The sequence below is a fragment of the Cetorhinus maximus genome, chromosome 2 (genome assembly GCF_964194155.1).
Source record: "Cetorhinus maximus chromosome 2, sCetMax3.hap1.1, whole genome shotgun sequence".
NCBI classification, from domain to species: domain Eukaryota; kingdom Metazoa; phylum Chordata; class Chondrichthyes; order Lamniformes; family Cetorhinidae; genus Cetorhinus; species Cetorhinus maximus.
In genome coordinates this window covers 32374245-32392678 of record NC_135880.1, presented here as the reverse complement: position 1 = coordinate 32392678, position 18434 = coordinate 32374245, and the positions used below count along the sequence as shown (strand labels likewise).

The window sequence follows — 18434 nt, the reverse complement described above, 5'->3', positions numbered from 1 at the left end:
CGATGCACAATTACTATTAAACTGTTTTCCCTTCTTGTCCAACTTTACCCACATCAATATTCCTTTCTGTTGCCTCAACTTTTACCTTTGGATATCTAAGTCTCCCTTCACCTGAAACCTCCTCCCCCTCTAGTTCAAAGCCATTTTTTCTCTACTCTGATTTGCTGGCGCACTCTTATGTTTGTACTCTCTGTCCCTTCCTGTCACACTCTGGTTACCATTACCCGTATCGCTACTGTGCACTGTTGCCTTATTCTTTCTCCTCCGCTTTCCAAATCTCCCCTCATATGAACTCTCCCCCACTCGCTGCTCCCTCCACTATTTAGTTTAAAGCCCTGTCTACATCCCTAATTATATGACTCGCCAGGACAGTGGTTCCACTGCAGGCCAGGTGAAGACCATCTGAATGGTACAACTCTCACTTTCCTCAGTACTAGTGCCAGTGCCATATGAATCAAAACCCATTTCCCTCACACCAATCTCTCAGCCACACATTCAACTCTCTGATCTTATTTACCCTACGCCAATTTGCTCATTGCTCAGATATTAATCCAGAAATTATCTTTGTGGTTCTGCTTATTCATTTAGCCCCTAACTGCTCATACTCCCTCAGCAGAACATCTTTCTTAGTCCTAAATTAAAAGCAAAATACTGCAGATGCTGTAAATATGTAATAAAACAGAAAATGCTGGAAAAACTCAGGTCTGGCAGCATCTGTGGAGAGCGAAACAGACTAAACATTTCAAATCCGTATTGTCATACGGACTCGAAACATTAACTCCGTTTCTCTCTCTCCAAAGATGCTGCCAGACCTGCTGAGTTTTTCTAGCATTTTCTGTTCCTATTTCATCCTTCTTAGCCCTACCTATGTCATTGGTACCCACAAGGACCTCGACAGTTGGATCCTTTCTCTCCCACTCCAAGTTCTCAAGGAGATGCGTTTACCCCTGGTACCAGGCAGGCAACACAGTCTTCAGGATTTATGTTCTCAGCTGCAGCAAATAGTATCTATCTCCTAACTGTACTGTCCCCTACAACAACTACATTCCTTTCTACTCCCCCACAACTGCACCGTGGTCAGTTCGCTCATCCACCCTGTAGCCCTCGCTCTTGTCAACACAAGCTACAAGAACCTCAAACCTGTTGGGCAGGAGCTGAGGCTCCTCCCTTGCTACGTTGCAAGTCCCACCTGCCTCACTCATAGTCCACACCCTCCTGCCTCTGACAATGGATTAAATCAGAAGTACCTGGCCTATGGGGGGGTGTGACTTCCTCCTGGGACAAAGAATCCAGGTGACTTTCCCCCTCCCTGATGCATTGCAGAGTCCGAAGCTCAGACTCTCACTCATCAACTTGGAGCCAAAGTTCCTTGAGCTGCAGGCACTTAAGGCAGATGTGTTTACCATGGATTACACAAGTATCCACGAGGTGCCACATGCTACAGCTGCAATACATCATCTGCCCTGCAATCTTTTGTTCTGTTTTATTTGACTAACTAGGTTTCAAGTTTAGAAATTTCACCCAACTGTTACCTATAGTTACATTAAGTAGTTTAGCTAATTAAGCTATAAATGTAATGTAATACTTGTGTCTCTCTAGTACCACTTTAAACTACTAGCCCCATTTAGAGGGATAAAATCTTGAAACTCACCACCAGTTACCTGCTCACCTAATTAATGCCTTTGAACACTTGCCAGCTACTGGAGCTGAAAAAAGGTATAATACACAGCCTCTCCTTCCCCTTCTGCACTGAATTCTCGCCTGCACCAAATTCCCAAGTTAGCGCTCATTCCTTACCACACTTGGTGTGGTCACCAGTCGTCTACAAAAGCAAACCGTTTTTGCGACTGGACAAAGTTGCAACTGCTATCGTCATCTTCCTGCCATGGTAATTAGCACCTATTCAGGTAACCACTTTCAATTGATTGACAGATAACTAACTTGCAGTTTAAAAGTTCTAAATCAGAATCTGACTGTTAATCTAAATTATACCTTGAAAAAAGTTACACGATAGATCCCATCAGCGCCAAGTTCCCAAGTTAGCACTCGTCCCTTGTCACACTCAGGCCTTGTTGTCTCTACTCTGCACAGTTGAAAAACCTGCCTGACTTTTCTGAATAACTGACATTCGGCCAACATTTTATGGAATTATTAATATGACTATGATAAATAACATTCAAACTCAGTGTTGTTAGTCGTTTTGCAAAACTACCTCCTTCATGCGGTTCAGCCACAGTCAAATGGTGTACACCATCGTCACATTTGTTTCATTGTTTCAATAGCAAAAGACTGGACCTTGAGAACCACTTCAGCAGTTGTAGATAGTGGGCTGACAAAGCAATGTTGTAGGATTGAATCTCAGTGATTCAGAAATACTTGCTCGGTTAAAATATTTTAGAAAGTGTATATTTATCAACAAGATAATGCTTAAAAAAAAGCATTGCTCACAGCGGCTGAGATGAAAGATTAGAAGGTGTCTCTACATCATCAAAACGCATCAATCAGCAGAGGGGAATTCAGAACATGAAGAAAGTAGAGAAGAGAGGGGATTTTAACAAAACAGTTAAGAACAATAAACATCAACACTATTGTTTGGATTTGAAACCAAGGGAAAGAGAACAAAACATTTTGTTCCAGTAATGAAAGATAATCATCACAATCAATTAAAATAATTTTGCAATCCATCAAGTAATGACAAAGTAACAAACGCACACTGAGGCCTAAATTTAGGCACATTTTTAAAATAGTCTGCAAGAGATGCATTTCAGAAAAATGGCTATGAAAAGAGTCTCAAATCAAAAGAGGTGGATTTTAGAACAGTAATGATGAACAGTCACAGTATTACTGACTTGGGCACAAGTAAGGTCTCATCTCAAGGGACTCTCAAGGTGTAATGGGAGCAATGATTTCCATACAATTAGAACTTAGTTTCCACTATTATATCCATAATTATTCTTATGGTAAAGCTGCCTTAGATTCCAGTCATCATTGTTCAGCCAGGTTTCCCGCTGCCTCTTTCATGTGGTACTAATATTGATTTAAGTCCAAGTTAGAAAAAAATAGAGTCTAGCTCCTCTCCTTTGGCAGAGGCAAATATTTGAAGAATGCTGGCAGTCTGGAGTTTTAAAGACTAAATCTTAGTTATGTTGTCCAGTCTCTGAAAACTTCAAGATTTAAAAATCGAAAACCTCTGTGCAGTATAGATACTCAAAAAGCCACAGCGAACATGCCTGATATTAAATTAAATGTTAGCAAAAATAGTACACTGGAGACTTCATTATTTCATGTCTTTTAAAAAAGAATCTACATAAGTTTTGAAAAGCAAAGTAAGAAGGTAACTTTAATCTTTTGCTTAATTGGAATGTGTTTTGGAAAACAAATCTGTTGATGCTTATGTTTCCTGCTTTATTATAATAGCTATAACAAACTACATCCATATTATTAGTGTTACATTTCCTAAATAGGCTTAACCTGCAAGGCTTGCTTGTATGTTAGTGAAACATTTCGCCCACAAAATCTGGTATTGTCCACATTATCCTTAAAAAGTCTGAAGGTCGTTCAAGGGTCATGAAAGGACTTGATGGACTGGATGAACATTGAGGAAAAACGTTGATATAAAATGCATAGGCTGCAATATATTCCAGCTAATTATTACCCTGTTGTAATATAATCAAATGAAAGATAACACATAAAGATAGCAATGAGGTCTATTCAAACTGTCGTGTCTGTGGCTCCCTTGAACTGTGGGTGGCCTCCATCTCCTTTCTCCCTGATTGCCATTTAATAGAACATTTTAAAAGGAATGAAACAGAACAGACAGAAATACTTATTGGTGGCGCTAGAAATGTAAAGTTGACGAGTGCTGACCAGAAGTGATTTGTACAAGGTTCCACTTATTAACACTAGCTATTTGTGTCGTGGTCTCCTTCTGAATTGAATCTTTCTGCTCCTAATACCACACATTCCTCTCGTAGCTTGGTGATTAATTTTCTGATAAAACAAAAGTGAGACTCTGAAAAATTCTTGCATCCAACCTACCGTTATTCTAGAAATGACTGACTGGCTGAACATTGTGGGGGTAAAAACAGGATAAATTGCCCATATTAGCAATTGTTTTTCCACTGGGACAGCTTGTCCCATCCAAAGACGAACCTCGAGTCAAAGTATTTGAACGACGTATTCTTTCTCTACACTGATGAAACGCCACTCCAAGCAACCTCCCTTCATTTCACCCCCTCCCCCCCAACAGGTTTGCCTCTCATTTCCCCTCCCCCGGTACCAATCTTTTGACCTTGCTCCCTCCCCACCCCCAAGGTTACCTCTCTCATCTCATCTCCCTCCGTCAGCATTGCCTCTCTCCACCCAGCCCTTCCTCACCAGACCACAACCTATAGCCACCTTCCCCTTCCATTTGCCATGGATCGTCCCCAAGGGCCCCCAGCTGCAACCACCTGCTGCTGGTTTTTCTGCCTGGCAGTCGGCCAACTGGCCAATTTGGCCAGCTGTCAGGTGGAAAATAGAAGTGAAAATATACTGAGGTTGTGTCATTCAACCCGGCAGGGCCTTTGACCTTCGGCATCAACATTTACCTTGGCCATTTTCTTGGCCTCCTTCTTCCCTTCTCATGAATCTTGGGACTATTTTGTGCTATATCAAGTCATACCTTTCCACAAAAGCTTCCATATGGAATGAAGTGCACTTACCGTACCTTTTTCTGATCTATTAGAGAAAAATGTGGCAAATGCCTTCGAGTTGAGATGTATATTACAGTATAGCTGTTTCACAGTTTTGTGACAGAAGAAGCTTAAAAATCTAGTTCTATGTGGGAGTTTACTTTATGGGATTTAAATGGGCATTTGTACTATCTTAGATAAAGACTTCTCTTTCACTTAATAATGTACAGTTAAGTGAAGCACTGGTTATATTTATGAGCATTCCTCTTCGGATATATAGCAGCAATTTTAGGACGTGGTATCCCAATTAAAAAGCATAAATTCCAATCTATTCCGATAAATAAGACAGGAACCCATCTTCTTCAAGTAGGAGGGTTTGCAGAATGAATGATCTAATGGTCTGCTGTTACAAATCACTGAAGGATTCTTGCATTATTTTACATTGCCATGTTTGGCAAAGGTTTGGTCTGGACTGCACTAAAGCAGCTGTATCCTATTTATTTTTCAGGGGTAAACTGAATTTTCTGGAATAAAGCAGCTGGTCCTCTTATCGCCATGAATACAGGTATGCTCAGATCTCTTAAGGAGAAGGTTGAACATGTTGTTTGCGTTACCTATGCTTAAGATTGTTATACACTCCAAAGGAATTAAAAACAGAAGTTCATTGAATTTTATTTGAAGAGCAAGTAAAGGTAAGATAATTCATACTTCTACCCGATTCATGATTTTTTAATATCCAATGCATAAAAGCTGCTGTACTTAAAACATGAAATTATAAATTAAATACTGAGACATACATTTTGACATGTCTGTCTGATCTAACTATTGAATAGCAGATTGCAGAAGCAATTTGCTACATTCCATTGTTTTTTTCACCTGAATTTCATGTTTCTAGCAAGTCTTCTGAAGAAATACAGGATCAAAACATCTGGAAAACAAGCTTCATTGAATTTTTTTCTACAAAAAATGCTTCTATTAAGATAATGGCTATGTTCGTATTTTCTATTTCTCTCGTTACATTTTTTGCACATATCACAACTGAATCCAGTGCTTTACTCACACAATGCCTGCATGTGCGTTTCCAGCAGAGGTCACAGCCTCATTAGCAGCAAGGACTTGTGTAAAGTTTCAAATAATTACTGCAGCTAAAGATAAGTTTGGTCCTATGAATATTACATAAATGCCCTACCCTGGAATATTATGCCAATTTTCTCCTCAAAGGATCAAACTCTCTTTTCCTCCTATACATCTGGTCACCATCCAGCTTTCATTCCTCTAGAACTTATTTCTAGCGACGATTTTTCTTTCCGTGAACTCGGGACACCCAGGATGCTCAGAGCTAATATACTGGCTTCATTGAGAGCAGTGCTTGCTGCTGGCTGCTTTAAACACCCTGCTTCTCAGCTGATTGAGAGACCTGCCTGGCTCCCTGATCTCCCTCATGGTGCTCAGTGCAGTGTTCCCATGCAGCAGCTCTGTAAGGAATAAAGTGAAAACTCTTGAAGTAAAAAAAAAAAGAGACGAACAAAATAAAAAGTGAAGAGAGAGTAAAAATAAATGAAAAAGTGACGGAAAAGTGACAAAATTGAGGGAAGGGGAACAACAGTGAAAGATGAAAGTTTTTTTGTTTGCAGATCTGCCAATATTAGCATTCTTTGCTAGCGGACTGCGAAATTTTGGTGGGTCCAATTTGTTGAGGGTTGAGAACAGCTGAATCAGAAACTTTGTTCAATGTGTAATGAAGAGTGACATGAGATTCGAGCAAGACTTTGCATGAAGATGCAGGCAGGATATGCATGTGGATAGGCCTTTGATGCGCTGGCATTTTTGTCATTGGCTGTGCCAATGGAGCTAGAGATCTTCATATTTAGAAGGGTTTGTCTGCTCATTTGATAAATTCCCTGATCCATCATGGAATGGTACGATTACTATTTAAAATCCTTCATGGATTTCTTTCCCCACTGTGTTTGTGTTTAGATGGGCACCAATATTGTGCTAATAGCTGTACAGGATTATTTTCTCTAGAATTGCTGTTAAACCTATTACTTGCAGACCATTATCAAAACAGCAGGAGTCCCAGCAGGGCAGTGACACAAAATGAAGAGAGAGCATGCATTCCCCGTTTTGTCAAGTACAAGATTGTGATGGCTGGTCAAAAGACCCATTTATCCCAAGTCAGCTACTTAAAAGGGTTTGTTTACGAGATAGATTTGCCAATTGGATATAGTTTAATGAATCACATTTAGTTTCAAAAGATCGCGTGAGCAAGCATTGAAGTATTGACTGAAAAGTAAATACAAAAGCTCATTTAACCCTGACTTTTAATATGTATCCTGTGCAATTGACACTTCAAAAATTGGTAATATAAGGAACCTTTATTTTGTTGAATATTTAATCAAATCATGTACAATTTTAAAAAACTAATTATCACTTCTCGCAGATCTGGATTTGTCCCAATCTCCTTCGATATGCAAGCTACTAAGATTATTATTGTTACCATTGACTCTTTAGTGCAGAGGCAACAGGTGGGCATGTTGGACTGTAATAAATAGGGTATCTTTTAATGTTTAAATATCATCTGGAGAGTTATTTGTAAACATTTTGAACAGGTGTTTTTCTTGCACTACTCGCATAAATTGTAATCTCTTTTTTTAAGGTAGTTTCAATGACCCAGCTTCTCACTGTAATATATGCTGTTACAAATGACTAAAACCTGTGTGGTCCTTCCTATATTGTTTCTGGTGTTAAACCTGCAATAAGGCTGCCACATAGTGGTTATATTTAAATTAATACAAGCTTTTACTAAAATCTTGCCATCAGGGAATATTTTGAATTTTGTCCATCAACACAGCAGAAATTTCTAATGGACTTCAATTGAGATCTAATGCAAATTTAAAAGAATGAAATTATGTATCTGAATGTCTACTTTATAATGGTAATTTTCCAACCCTGGTAAAGGACCCTTAGCCAGTGGCAGCACCTGTAGGTAATTCAGGTACCCAAATTGCCACAGACAAGTCTCCACACTCAGGAGCATAGTCTGATAATGACATATTAATTACCACGTAGACGTTCTGACACAAAAAACTCCTTTAGGTGGCCTGTGCAACCAATGATTCCATATGTCTGACCTATTATCGTTCTCAAACTCCGTTTCGCCTTACTCGAATAACTGTTTCCAGGACTCATGCAAGCTTCTCTTTTACGGCACATCCCCTATTACACACATCAACCTCCAGCGCCCTACCCAGGTTCTCTTTTCGCACAGACTCCATTCTACACCCTAATAAAAGAAACCTAGAAATCTTTGTCTAATACAACTGCAAATATAAAAAAAAATCAAGGTCACCTAGAAATGAATGATGAATCTAATGGCACATTCACAGTACAACTAAGTTTGCTCTGTAATAACACTGCAATTGTAGTGTAAGTACACCCTGAATCCAGAGTCGGGGCCTGATCTGGCACCAGACCAAAGTTCCTTGGAGGAGAGTCTCGCTCTGCTTTGCTTTGGAGTCATATTGCATCTTGATGCTTTATTTACTGGACAAATTTATTATGAGCACAAAGGCTAAATGCATCAGACTGATGCTTTACTACCTTGATATTTCACATGTTTTAATCCAACTTGTTGGAAATCTGATGTCCTTTTATATAACGTGGTCAGCAGTAGCAGCAAGCTCACAATCTATCAGCATAAAAGTGGACCATATGTCTCTCTGGTGGGTTAGTCAAATAGTTGTTAAACTACTGAAATGTTAAAAGTCACTGTCATTTGCCCTTCTGATGTCCAATAGACCAATTGGAAGTGAGTATGTACCCTCATGCTTGTTATTGCTGGTAACCTTGTAAGGAGATTGTTATGGATGGTGATGGGCTTCTATTCATGTCCTGCACCCCGATGGCTAAAGAAAAGAATTGAACTTGGTTACTAATTATCTTTGTATGTGTGAGAATTCTTTGTATCAAGGAAAAGCTGTTTCTCTCCTGCATAATTCAGGCATAGGTAGTAATTTAAATGTTGAATTTTTATTCTGAGCACTGCAGATTTTGGACCTTTTTGAAATGTAATCCAACGCTGAACTGTTTCAGATCTTCACAGGAATTGTTCAAAATCCCTTTTAAAGAGGGCCAGCCTTTTTATAAACTGAATTGTGACATTTTTGTGTCTTACAGTACTGGATTTGTGACTTGGGGCTGACAGTCTTTTCTGACGTTTACATTTAAGATTTCCCAAGGATCACATTTTTTTTCAGTCCCTTAGCTGGGTTTTCTGTGGATGTTGAAGCAAGTTGCCCAAAGGGAATACTAAATTTCCTGTCTGAAGCATTGTGTGATCATGATAGCCCATACGCATGTCCACAGGCGAGACCATTGCAATCTCCCGCCCAACAGAGGGGCACCTTCAAATGCAGGGGCTACATGGAAAAATAGCACAAGTGAAACCTTGAAGCTAAGGATTATGCCAAACCTTTATGTCTGTTGCCATCTTTCGATTGAGGCAAGATTGTAGTGCATACATAGGAATTTACCGGTTGTGAACCAACAATCCCAGAGGACTATACATAACCCTTTTATGGTCTCGTATCTTTTCCTTCTTTGCCATAATATTACAAAGTAGCTATTCCATGTCCTTAACTACACTCACCCACCTTATCCCCCTATTTGTTGGATTCCTCGTGATGCAAATATTTTACAACTGCATCGCTTGTAATAATATGTAATGGATTTTTCAAGATCTTATTTTCATAGTTAATCATTTTTGAGGAATTGGTAATGCATCCAAACTGAACTAATGACTGAACAGTTTTCATAAACTAGTCAAATGCTGTCTTGTCGTCTTTCTATTATTCCTGATAACTTCAGATGATACAGGTACAGTGTCTCAAAACCGACAACCTTGGGACTGTGTCCATGCCAGATTTCTGATCTTGCTGCCTTTTGTGTCAGGCGGTTTGGGTTGGGCGGTCAAGGGCCACTAATATCACCCAGAGCACGGGAAAAAGACGGCTGCACAAAGCTCGTGACTCGTTAGTACGCCACCGTGCTAATGCAGCACCTAGCCCAACAAGCTGCTGTTATTTTACTCATCTAATAAAAGTAAAAATTCATGCATGGCAGCTTTAAAAAAACATCTGGTTTTCGGACAGCCAGATTTGAGACGCTGTACCTCTAGTACTTTGGCAAAACTCTCTCGGTGACAACTTTAGTTTCCCTCATTCATCCTGAGTTCAACACAACATTGTGTGATAATGGGGCTAGAAATTGAAGGGAAACATTGTTTGTGACTAAGGCGTCAGGGACTGAATTTATGCATTTGAAACTTGTCAAAGAAATTTAGTGTGTTAAAAAGGCTATTAATTGCAAGCTATCTCTTTCTTTTGGGGAAAAAAAAATTGTTTCAAAAGAATTTAACAATTGATGTTTCAAAGAATTTGGATGTTTTCTTGATTTTCGTTTTATTGTAAAATGTCAGTAATTGCAACAAATGTGTAAGCATTCAGAATTAAAACAACATCACTTATCTAATTATTACTCACCCATAAGCAACTGAGTTTAAATTCAGCAATTTCTTTTGCCTTTGTGGTGCTCACTGCAGTCTGTCATGACATTAGAAAAAAAGGTTAACATATTATTGATAGGCTGGTGAACAATCTGATCCTGAAATTGAACTGAAAACATTCATTTCTTTCTACTCTCCCCTTTTTGCTTGATTACATGAGCTGTAGTATTCTAGAAACTTTTAAAATATTTTTGTCCTGATGTGGAGCTGTGGTACCATAATTAATAAGCACAGTTGCTTGGTATTATAGAACTTGAATATTGCTGAAAAGAGAGACAGTTTGCCGAAGCTTTTTGTCTTGCACTCTTCAGGGCAAACGCAAGAATGCCAAATTTCAACAGATCACAACTACTTATATTACAGGAGAAAAGCCTCTAGCAAGCACTTGTTGAATAATGCTGAGTGCGCTAATAACTACACTAACAACAAATTTAAGATAATCAGGTGCGCTTGTAACGTGGCTCATTTATGCTTGTTGGAGGCAATATACATTCATAACAGGAACCTGTTCTTTGCAAACAAAAGGAATGTGTTCCAGCCTTGTGCTCCTTTGAATTACTCAAAGCTTGGAGAGCCTATTGTTGCCCATTGTCTTCTCCTTGGCATTACCTTGGCCATTCAGAGTCAACTTGCCAACCAATCAGCACCCTTTTTATGTAGTATAAATTGTTGTGATTGCTTGAAATTTGGCATTCTTGTATTTGTCCTGATGAATGCAAGACAAAAAACTTTGGCAACAGTTTTCTTTTCAGCTATTAAACTTTTCTCATAATGTTATTTCCAATTAACAAATTGTGATAATTAGAATGGTCTATTAGAACCAGAATGTAGAATTACAATAAAAATATTTGCAACTATTTTAAAGAAATTGTTTTCCAGAATCTTACCAAAGACTTTTGGTTTTGTACCATGTTATACCATGTTAATACTGCACTATACATGCAATGTATGAATTGTTAATTTTATCCACTATGATTAAAATGGGTTGTGGATAATTGGGCAAGTATTTGGAAACCTTCAGCTGGATATTTTACTGAAAAATAATTCTGCTATTTACAATGGCAGTTGTATGTAATTGGAATGTCTGTACTGATGCTAAACAAGGACCCTATTCTTAAAAGAAAGTTGGGTTGCTGTGTTATTTTAAGTTTGTGTTGAGCAAAGATTTCCACCCTGATTTGCTAAAACATTCGCTGAAATTTCTGTGATGGTGTGATATTGCAGAAAAGGAAAATTCATTTTTATGTTACAGATATGAAAATAATGCTGTTACAGACATTTGAAGTGAAAGCCATGGGAACTGCTAGATCTTTTGACATTGACTTCTATCTAAAATTCTATCTAAATATTCCAAAGAAGCAGTTGAGTTCCTTATTCTGAGGTTGGTAGCCATCAAGACCTTAGCCATGTTAACAGAATACCCCAGAGAGCAGGCAGGCACTCCACAATTTAACACAATCATGTCAACACAGGATGAACTATTTGACATATTGTGCCTGTACCAGCTCCACATGAGAGCTACATATTCTAACACCACTTTCCGTGGCCCTTCAATATTTTTCTTTTCAAGCATCTATCTAATTCCATTTTAAATATCATGATTGAAGTAGTCACAATAGCTATTTGTGGAAATGCGTTCTGCATTCACGAGTCTTTTTTATAAGTTTTCTAACCATCCCCTTTATGGATCTAATAAGAATCCTAAATTGTACCACCCTTCCCACCACCACCGCTTTGTCACCAATGATGCACTTTTGCAAAGAAACATGCAAAGGTAGGGGACGAGGTCACTTGAATTAATGCATAAAAGGTGATGGACCTCACAAAGTTAACAAAGCTGTCAGGAAACATTGGGCACGCAACAATTTGAGAAGCTTGGGAAGTGATTCCAAACCTGGAGAATTTGCAACAGAGCTTATTTTTAAGCAGTGCTATCATGTGCAAATGTAAGATTTGGTTGAGCTTCCGTTGATACTTTATCTGCAGGGTCAAATATTGCAGCCTCTTTCCTATGGGGAGCAGCAATTATCTAAACCTGCTGATACGACATCAGCGTTTCCCTCTGAAATGACTAAAGCGAGGAATTTCACTGAAGCTGTGGTGTGATTTTTTTTTTGCCTATTCAGACAGATATAGGCTTTCCTTCCTCTCCCACGGATTTCATTACCTGGGCTCTCTACTTATTTGGCTTTTCTAATCCTCTGTTTTCTATTTGCCCTTGCAACTGGAACCTCCATCATTTATACCTGTGACATCTCCTACTTTATTGCCTTCTGTGTGTCAGCTATAGAAGGACCAAATAGTCAGGATTGTAATTGGCAGCAGTATTGTGTGACTTTCATTGTGGTTGTAATAATTTAAAACTCTTGAAATTCAGTAGAGTGGTTAATTCCATTATTCAGGCCGGTACAAATTATTGAATTTTTGAAAAATCCCAGACCTATAAATATTTTGTGAATAGGGGCCTATATCATGAACAAATCAAAAACATGTCAGTACTCCTCCTTTTGTGTCCACACCTATGTGCTTCTAGGAGCACAGTAATTGCTGGATGAAAAAGACCTAGCCCCATCTATTTTTGCCTTCTACCATCCTGGTAGTTACATGATGAAACAATAATGGAGTTGACTAATCACTGTAATCAATCTCTATCAATTAGTCTACATCAGACCCAGACATAAGACGAGGGAAGCCCCCAGTGGTAGAAAGTTTTGGAAGCCATTGTTCTATAGTAACCTATCCCTCCCAAGCACGCAATACTTGACAGGCCATGTCTCAAATTACTGGAAAAATTGAGCCCCACAAAGAAAAGGCTTCAGCAAACATCACACTCTCATGATCCAATGGATAACTCCCAATGGAAACAAATAGTTATCATCATATTGTGTTAGTGTTTTGCAAAATAATGCTAAGGTGGATGGAGAGGAGTTTTCCACCTCTTCTTTACCTCATTGATCTAGGATTTTTTCTCTTGTTTTGCCTCTCCCAGGAGATTATTTGGCTGCTGGTGGGTTGGAGGTGGAAGTGTCTAGTCATGATGGCCCATGCATTGCAACTATGTGGGGTGGGCTTGATGGACCGTACCTATTTTTGTATGGTGTGATTGCTCATGTGCTTTAGCGGAAAAAAAATCTGTATGTTGGGTGTTTGTCTCTTAAGAACTGGGTCTCTGTCAGAGTTGATTTCTGGTAAAGCACTTGGTTTCTAGTAAATGATCACGTGACCAAGTTGTCTGGGAGATAAACAATAGAATAACAAAGGATTAAAAGGAGTTAATTATAGGGGTGGGTAGATTGTGGGCATGGCTCTGACCTCAAGTGGGGTTTTTAATTCTTAGTTTTTAGTTTTAAAACAAGTTGGCTGCAGGGCAAGGGACATTCTTTCCAGCAGTGTTCATTTGAAATTTAGTGTGCTGGCTAAAAAAGTTTAGAGCTCTTGTTAACTGAAGGATTCCTAATAGTGAGTTGGACTTCTGGGATAGCCAACCTGAGATATGAGAGAGAGAGAGTTTTAGGTGCACAACTCCAGAGTTAAAGAATATTAGAACCAGGAGAGTTCTGACCTGAGGTGGCTACTCTTAAGATGCTAGCTTGGAGAGTCTACAACATGGAGTGGTTTGGGAAATTTGAATTAAAAACCTTGCTGGTAGTAAGGGGAAGGGCCCAAGAAATCTCAGCCCTTATACAATCTTTGAAACAGTACTCAGACCAAGCGGTTAATTTTCCAATTTCTGTTAACTCTCTGATTTCAGTTTTGTAGGGGTTGGGTGCAGTGGGGTGGTATAAGTCAAATGAGTGTAGAAGGAAAGTTGAATTAAGAAACTCAGTTTAAAGTATAAGCATTTGTGTTCATTGTGATTTTAATACCTTTAACTTAACCAACTACTTAAGATAAAGTGTCGTTATTAGAATTCATGTTCTTTGATTATTGTGCAGTAAAACTCTTTTGATTTAATCCGTAAACCTTCTGGCTACATTCTTTTGGTAAATACCTGGATTTTTGGATTCTTAAAAAAATCACACAGTACTGGTCTCTACTGAGATTATAACAATGGGTGTATTAATAAACTCTCAGTTGTTATTTCTTTCATATGATATCTTGGTCGCTACCTCCCTGATTCTCCCAGCTTAGTTTCCTAATCCCTCGCTAGCTCATCCAGCCTCAAAATGTTACTCTATCACTAGTTATTAAGAGAGGTGTTGGAGCTGGCTGACAGGCTTCCTACGATTCCCCTTAGCTTTCTTAAGGAAGCTTTCAGTAGACAGCTCCCTGCAACAGTATGGCTGAGTTCAGCTGTGAACTTGCAGGTTTGGGCCTGGCCTCGCACTTGGTGATCTAGTAATTTGCTGCAATGTGCTGTCATTCCATCCATGGGCTCAAATTCTGGATGGAGATTTGGGAATACCATCCTCATGCACCCAAACTAGCTTCCCTTTCCCCTTCACCCATTTCTCATGCATTGCACTGCACTCCTAATTCTTGCTGGACTAAAAATGATGGCATGTCTGAAACCGGGAACTGATGAAAATGTGCTTCTCGCAGATTTGCATTGCTATTTAACTATGTTTTTAAACAAAAAAAGACTGAGCAATATCATTGCATGTGAATAATGTGCTTGGTTTGATTTAGCTTAGTTGAAATATTCTACCACTGAATGTTACACCTGCTTTCTCACAATGCTCTGCCTGATATGTATCCTCTGCATCTGTGTGGTTCTGTGTTTTCAGACAGCGGTGGCTATGCTCGCAAACGTGCTGCTACATCTGTTAAATTAGCCTCTGTGAAGAGAGTGCAAAGTTCTCCCAACTTGTTGCTGGTTGCAGGTATTAACACTAACACTTACACCATAACTTAAATGCTACAGTGCTTTCTGCTTGGTTGGTATCAATATGAAATGTGTGATTATCCCTGTAACGTTATCAACTTCAAGGATTAAAAATGGATTTGTTCCTGTGTTTCTTGTGCCTCCAGACTATAATGGGTTTCAGTGTTGGTTCTTTTACTTAAAACAAAATCTTCTCTAAAGTTGAGAAGCATCAGAACGTAAATCTCAGTTCCAAGTTTTTAAGTGAGCATCGACATTTTTTTCCTAAATCCTGCAGGCCTGAACTGTGTTCTGGCTGGCACATGTTTGCTGTAAATTTTGTTCCAAATTGCATGGGGTCACTAATATACATGGACCACTAGCACCTGTAAATGTGTCTCATCAGAAAGTGCTCTGATGGAGACTAAGAAAGACATGCTGCTCTGACCCAGCATAGAATGGCCTCCTCCGTCACAGAGCGGCCTAACTCTATAACTCCCAATGGAGCTGTTGGGCCATCTCTGGTGGGGGAGTGACCCACTTAGTTCCCTCTTACATTTTAGGGCCTTTGGAAGGCATATAATAGAGTCTGTGCCTCCTCTTAGCTGCCTTAGATCCTCTGTGAGGAGGTGGGCTGGGTGGAAACTTCTGGGATAACCTGTCATGCCCTCTGATGCACAGTCCGCGTTTGACACTTTGGAATCTGTTTATGTCGACATGAGTTTGAACAGGTTTCAGGTTTTTCAGGCCCACAACACCACCTGCTGGGCCCAATAAATTTAGCAGTGAGCCGAAGACCTTTGCACATTGGTCACAGACTGCCCCACTTCTAAGTTGGTAAACATTGTACCAAATTTACACCAGAGTTTCTGCTACTGTTTGTTTTTATCATTTTATTTGACCACTTTTATATGCTAGTTATAAAAATATTGGAATATAAAGGCTGGCTGATGAGACGTGTAGTCATGTGATGTAATTGTCAGGAATACATTCGACCAGGCTTGGCAACTTGGATGTGGTACAAACATTAACATGTATAAAAGGGCATTCTGTCTCTTTGCAGCTATGCACTGTGGTTTTTTAAAAAGGGGAAATGTTTCTCCAAATCTGAAACTGGTTCAACCTGATGACCTCATCAACAGATCCAAAAGACCTGGCCCTGAACAGCAGCAATATTTAAATTAGTCAAGTGCTTCTCCCTATCAAAATCGAATTACAGTCAAAGCTTAATGCAGACTCCCAGGATAAATGTACCAGTTGAGCAGTTCACTGTTTTGTTGTCTCAGTCAATTTGATGTAAAAGAATGACCCTCGCTAACAAGTGCGGCTGAATTCCAAGAAACCCACAACTGTTTGCCAATTCATTGCATGTTTGGGTCAGGATTCAGAAAGCTTATAAAGAGAAAAAAAATGGTATTCTGCCTCTGTGCAACTGAAACACCAAAAACTGTTGAGGTTTATATTTTGTTTAATGTACAAGGGATTGCTAGCATAGGCTTCACTAAATATAAACAGCATGCTGAGCAATGAAAATGCGAGTACAGTAATTAGGAAAGGTTTTACGCTTGGATCAAGCTTGTAAAGTTCCGTGTTCTGCTGTATCAGGAATTCTATATAATGGTGTTTGGATCAGACATATGTTTAACTGCAGACATCTGTACTTCGGCAAGTCACGTAGAGAAACATTAAAGTCAATTCCGATTGCTAATGTAAATTGTGGGATTGACAATAGCAAAACAGTGTAACTGGGGTCAAGACTGTAGCTTACATCTGGAACGTTATAAGGATTTCAATATGTAGCTGGAAATATGCCTAGCGAGGTTTCTATACTACGATAATAACTAAAGTGTGGTTTACAGGAAAGTAGCGCTTAGAAATTTATCGGAGTGTTACGTGACTGCCCACACTATTTGTGTTGGTGACCGGTACTATTCGATGTTCATGGTGCATAGTTTTTACACAATGGCAAGGGAAGGAGCTATTGACTTTGGAATGGTTGGAGCGTAGGTTTACCAGAATGATACCGGGCCTCCCAATGTTTGAAGTGTAAGGAGAGTTTACACAAACTAGGGTTTTATCCTCTGGAATTTAGAAGGTTAAGGGGTGATTTAACCAATATTTTGAAGATATTAAAGGGAATGTACAGGGTAGATAGACACAAACTATTTTGCCGGTTGAGGAGTATAGGACTATGGGACATAGCCAAAAAGTAGAGTCAGGCACGTCAGGAGTGAAGCTAGTAAGCTCTCTTCCACAAACAGAAGTTGGTGCTAGATAGATTTTTTAAAATCCCTTCATGGGATGTGGCCATCTCTGGCAGGACCTGATGATAGATTTTTATTAATTAAACATAAAAACGGGACCTCGACAAAGGCATGTGTGTGAAATTAGGTCAGAGATCAGCCGTTAACTTCACTGAATGGTAGATGGACTCAAGGGGCTAATTGGCCTCCTCCTTTTTCCTATTTTCCTAATAGCAGTTTAGAGAGAGTGGCTTGTGTGCACCAAAGGAATGAAGATGTGCTCAAAGCCAATTAAGATAAATACTGCTGGCATAAGTGTTTAAATCAAAATCGCACCATGTTCCAAGGCTTGTATGTTGTATGTGCATTGCTAACCCTAAAATTAAGCAGGTGTTGCTGCAAGCTCTTTGCTTGTATTGAAGGGAGCTGCCACTAAGCTGGGTCAAAACCTACAGTATTTTTTTGTAATGATGGGCGTTGGCCTGCATGATCCAGTAGTGCTGCAGTTGACTGAGGGTCAAGAGCAGGAAAACGTTGCCTGTTACGGGAACCAAGTGCGAGGAAGGATCATTGAACCCATGTAGTTGACCCCATACTGAACCCATGTAGCTGGCTCCATACTGAGCCCATGTACGATTATTCTCTAGTGGACTTCACTCCCACACAACCCCTTGATTTCACGTTTTAGGGACCACGAACTTGCTTTCCAAATTTTGCAGAGGAAAGATAATCCGGTCTCCCGAGTTTCAGTCCTGCTCCTTTGGTATATATTGATCCAGCTCCCAATGAACGCTGGCAATTGACTATGAATCAGTTACATTCTTTGGTTGTTTCACATGTTCACTATCAAATGGGAGATTTTCCAATCTCTAACCTTGAGGCTTACAAGGTATCACTATCCACCCCACCCCACCCCGCGTGTCAGGTCCAACTTCCCAAGAACAGCTATGTAGCAATGAATGAAGAGAAATGCCTCAAGGGGAGGATTTGAAGAGCAATGAAGACTACATATGATCAGTGCTCCATAAGGCATTGCCGAGGGCCATCAAAGCCGCATCAGTTTTGAGCTTTCGTCTTTTTCCAGACGAGTATTGGCAACATCCTTCGTGTCCACGTTTTGCCATCGAAAGCCTTATCAAGGAAGCCATTGA

The 18434-nt window shown here is 39.5% G+C and overlaps 1 protein-coding gene across 38 annotated transcripts in view; it reads left to right on the top strand.

Moving 5' to 3' along the window:
- Positions 1–18434, top strand: part of LOC144693046 (sorbin and SH3 domain-containing protein 2-like) — a 486079-nt gene that overhangs the window by 305700 nt on the left and 161945 nt on the right. For 25 of the 38 annotated variants that reach the window (XM_078562388.1, XM_078562625.1, XM_078562352.1 and 22 more), the window contains 2 exons: positions 5182–5238; positions 14964–15059. In XM_078562388.1, coding sequence (XP_078418514.1) covers positions 5229–5238; positions 14964–15059 — 106 coding nt within the window. In that variant the 5' untranslated portion in view covers positions 5182–5228. Of the gene's footprint in view, positions 1–5181; positions 5366–14963; positions 15060–18434 lie in introns of all 38 variants that reach the window. The other 13 variants (XM_078562424.1, XM_078562559.1, XM_078562434.1 and 10 more) reach the window with 3 other exon arrangements.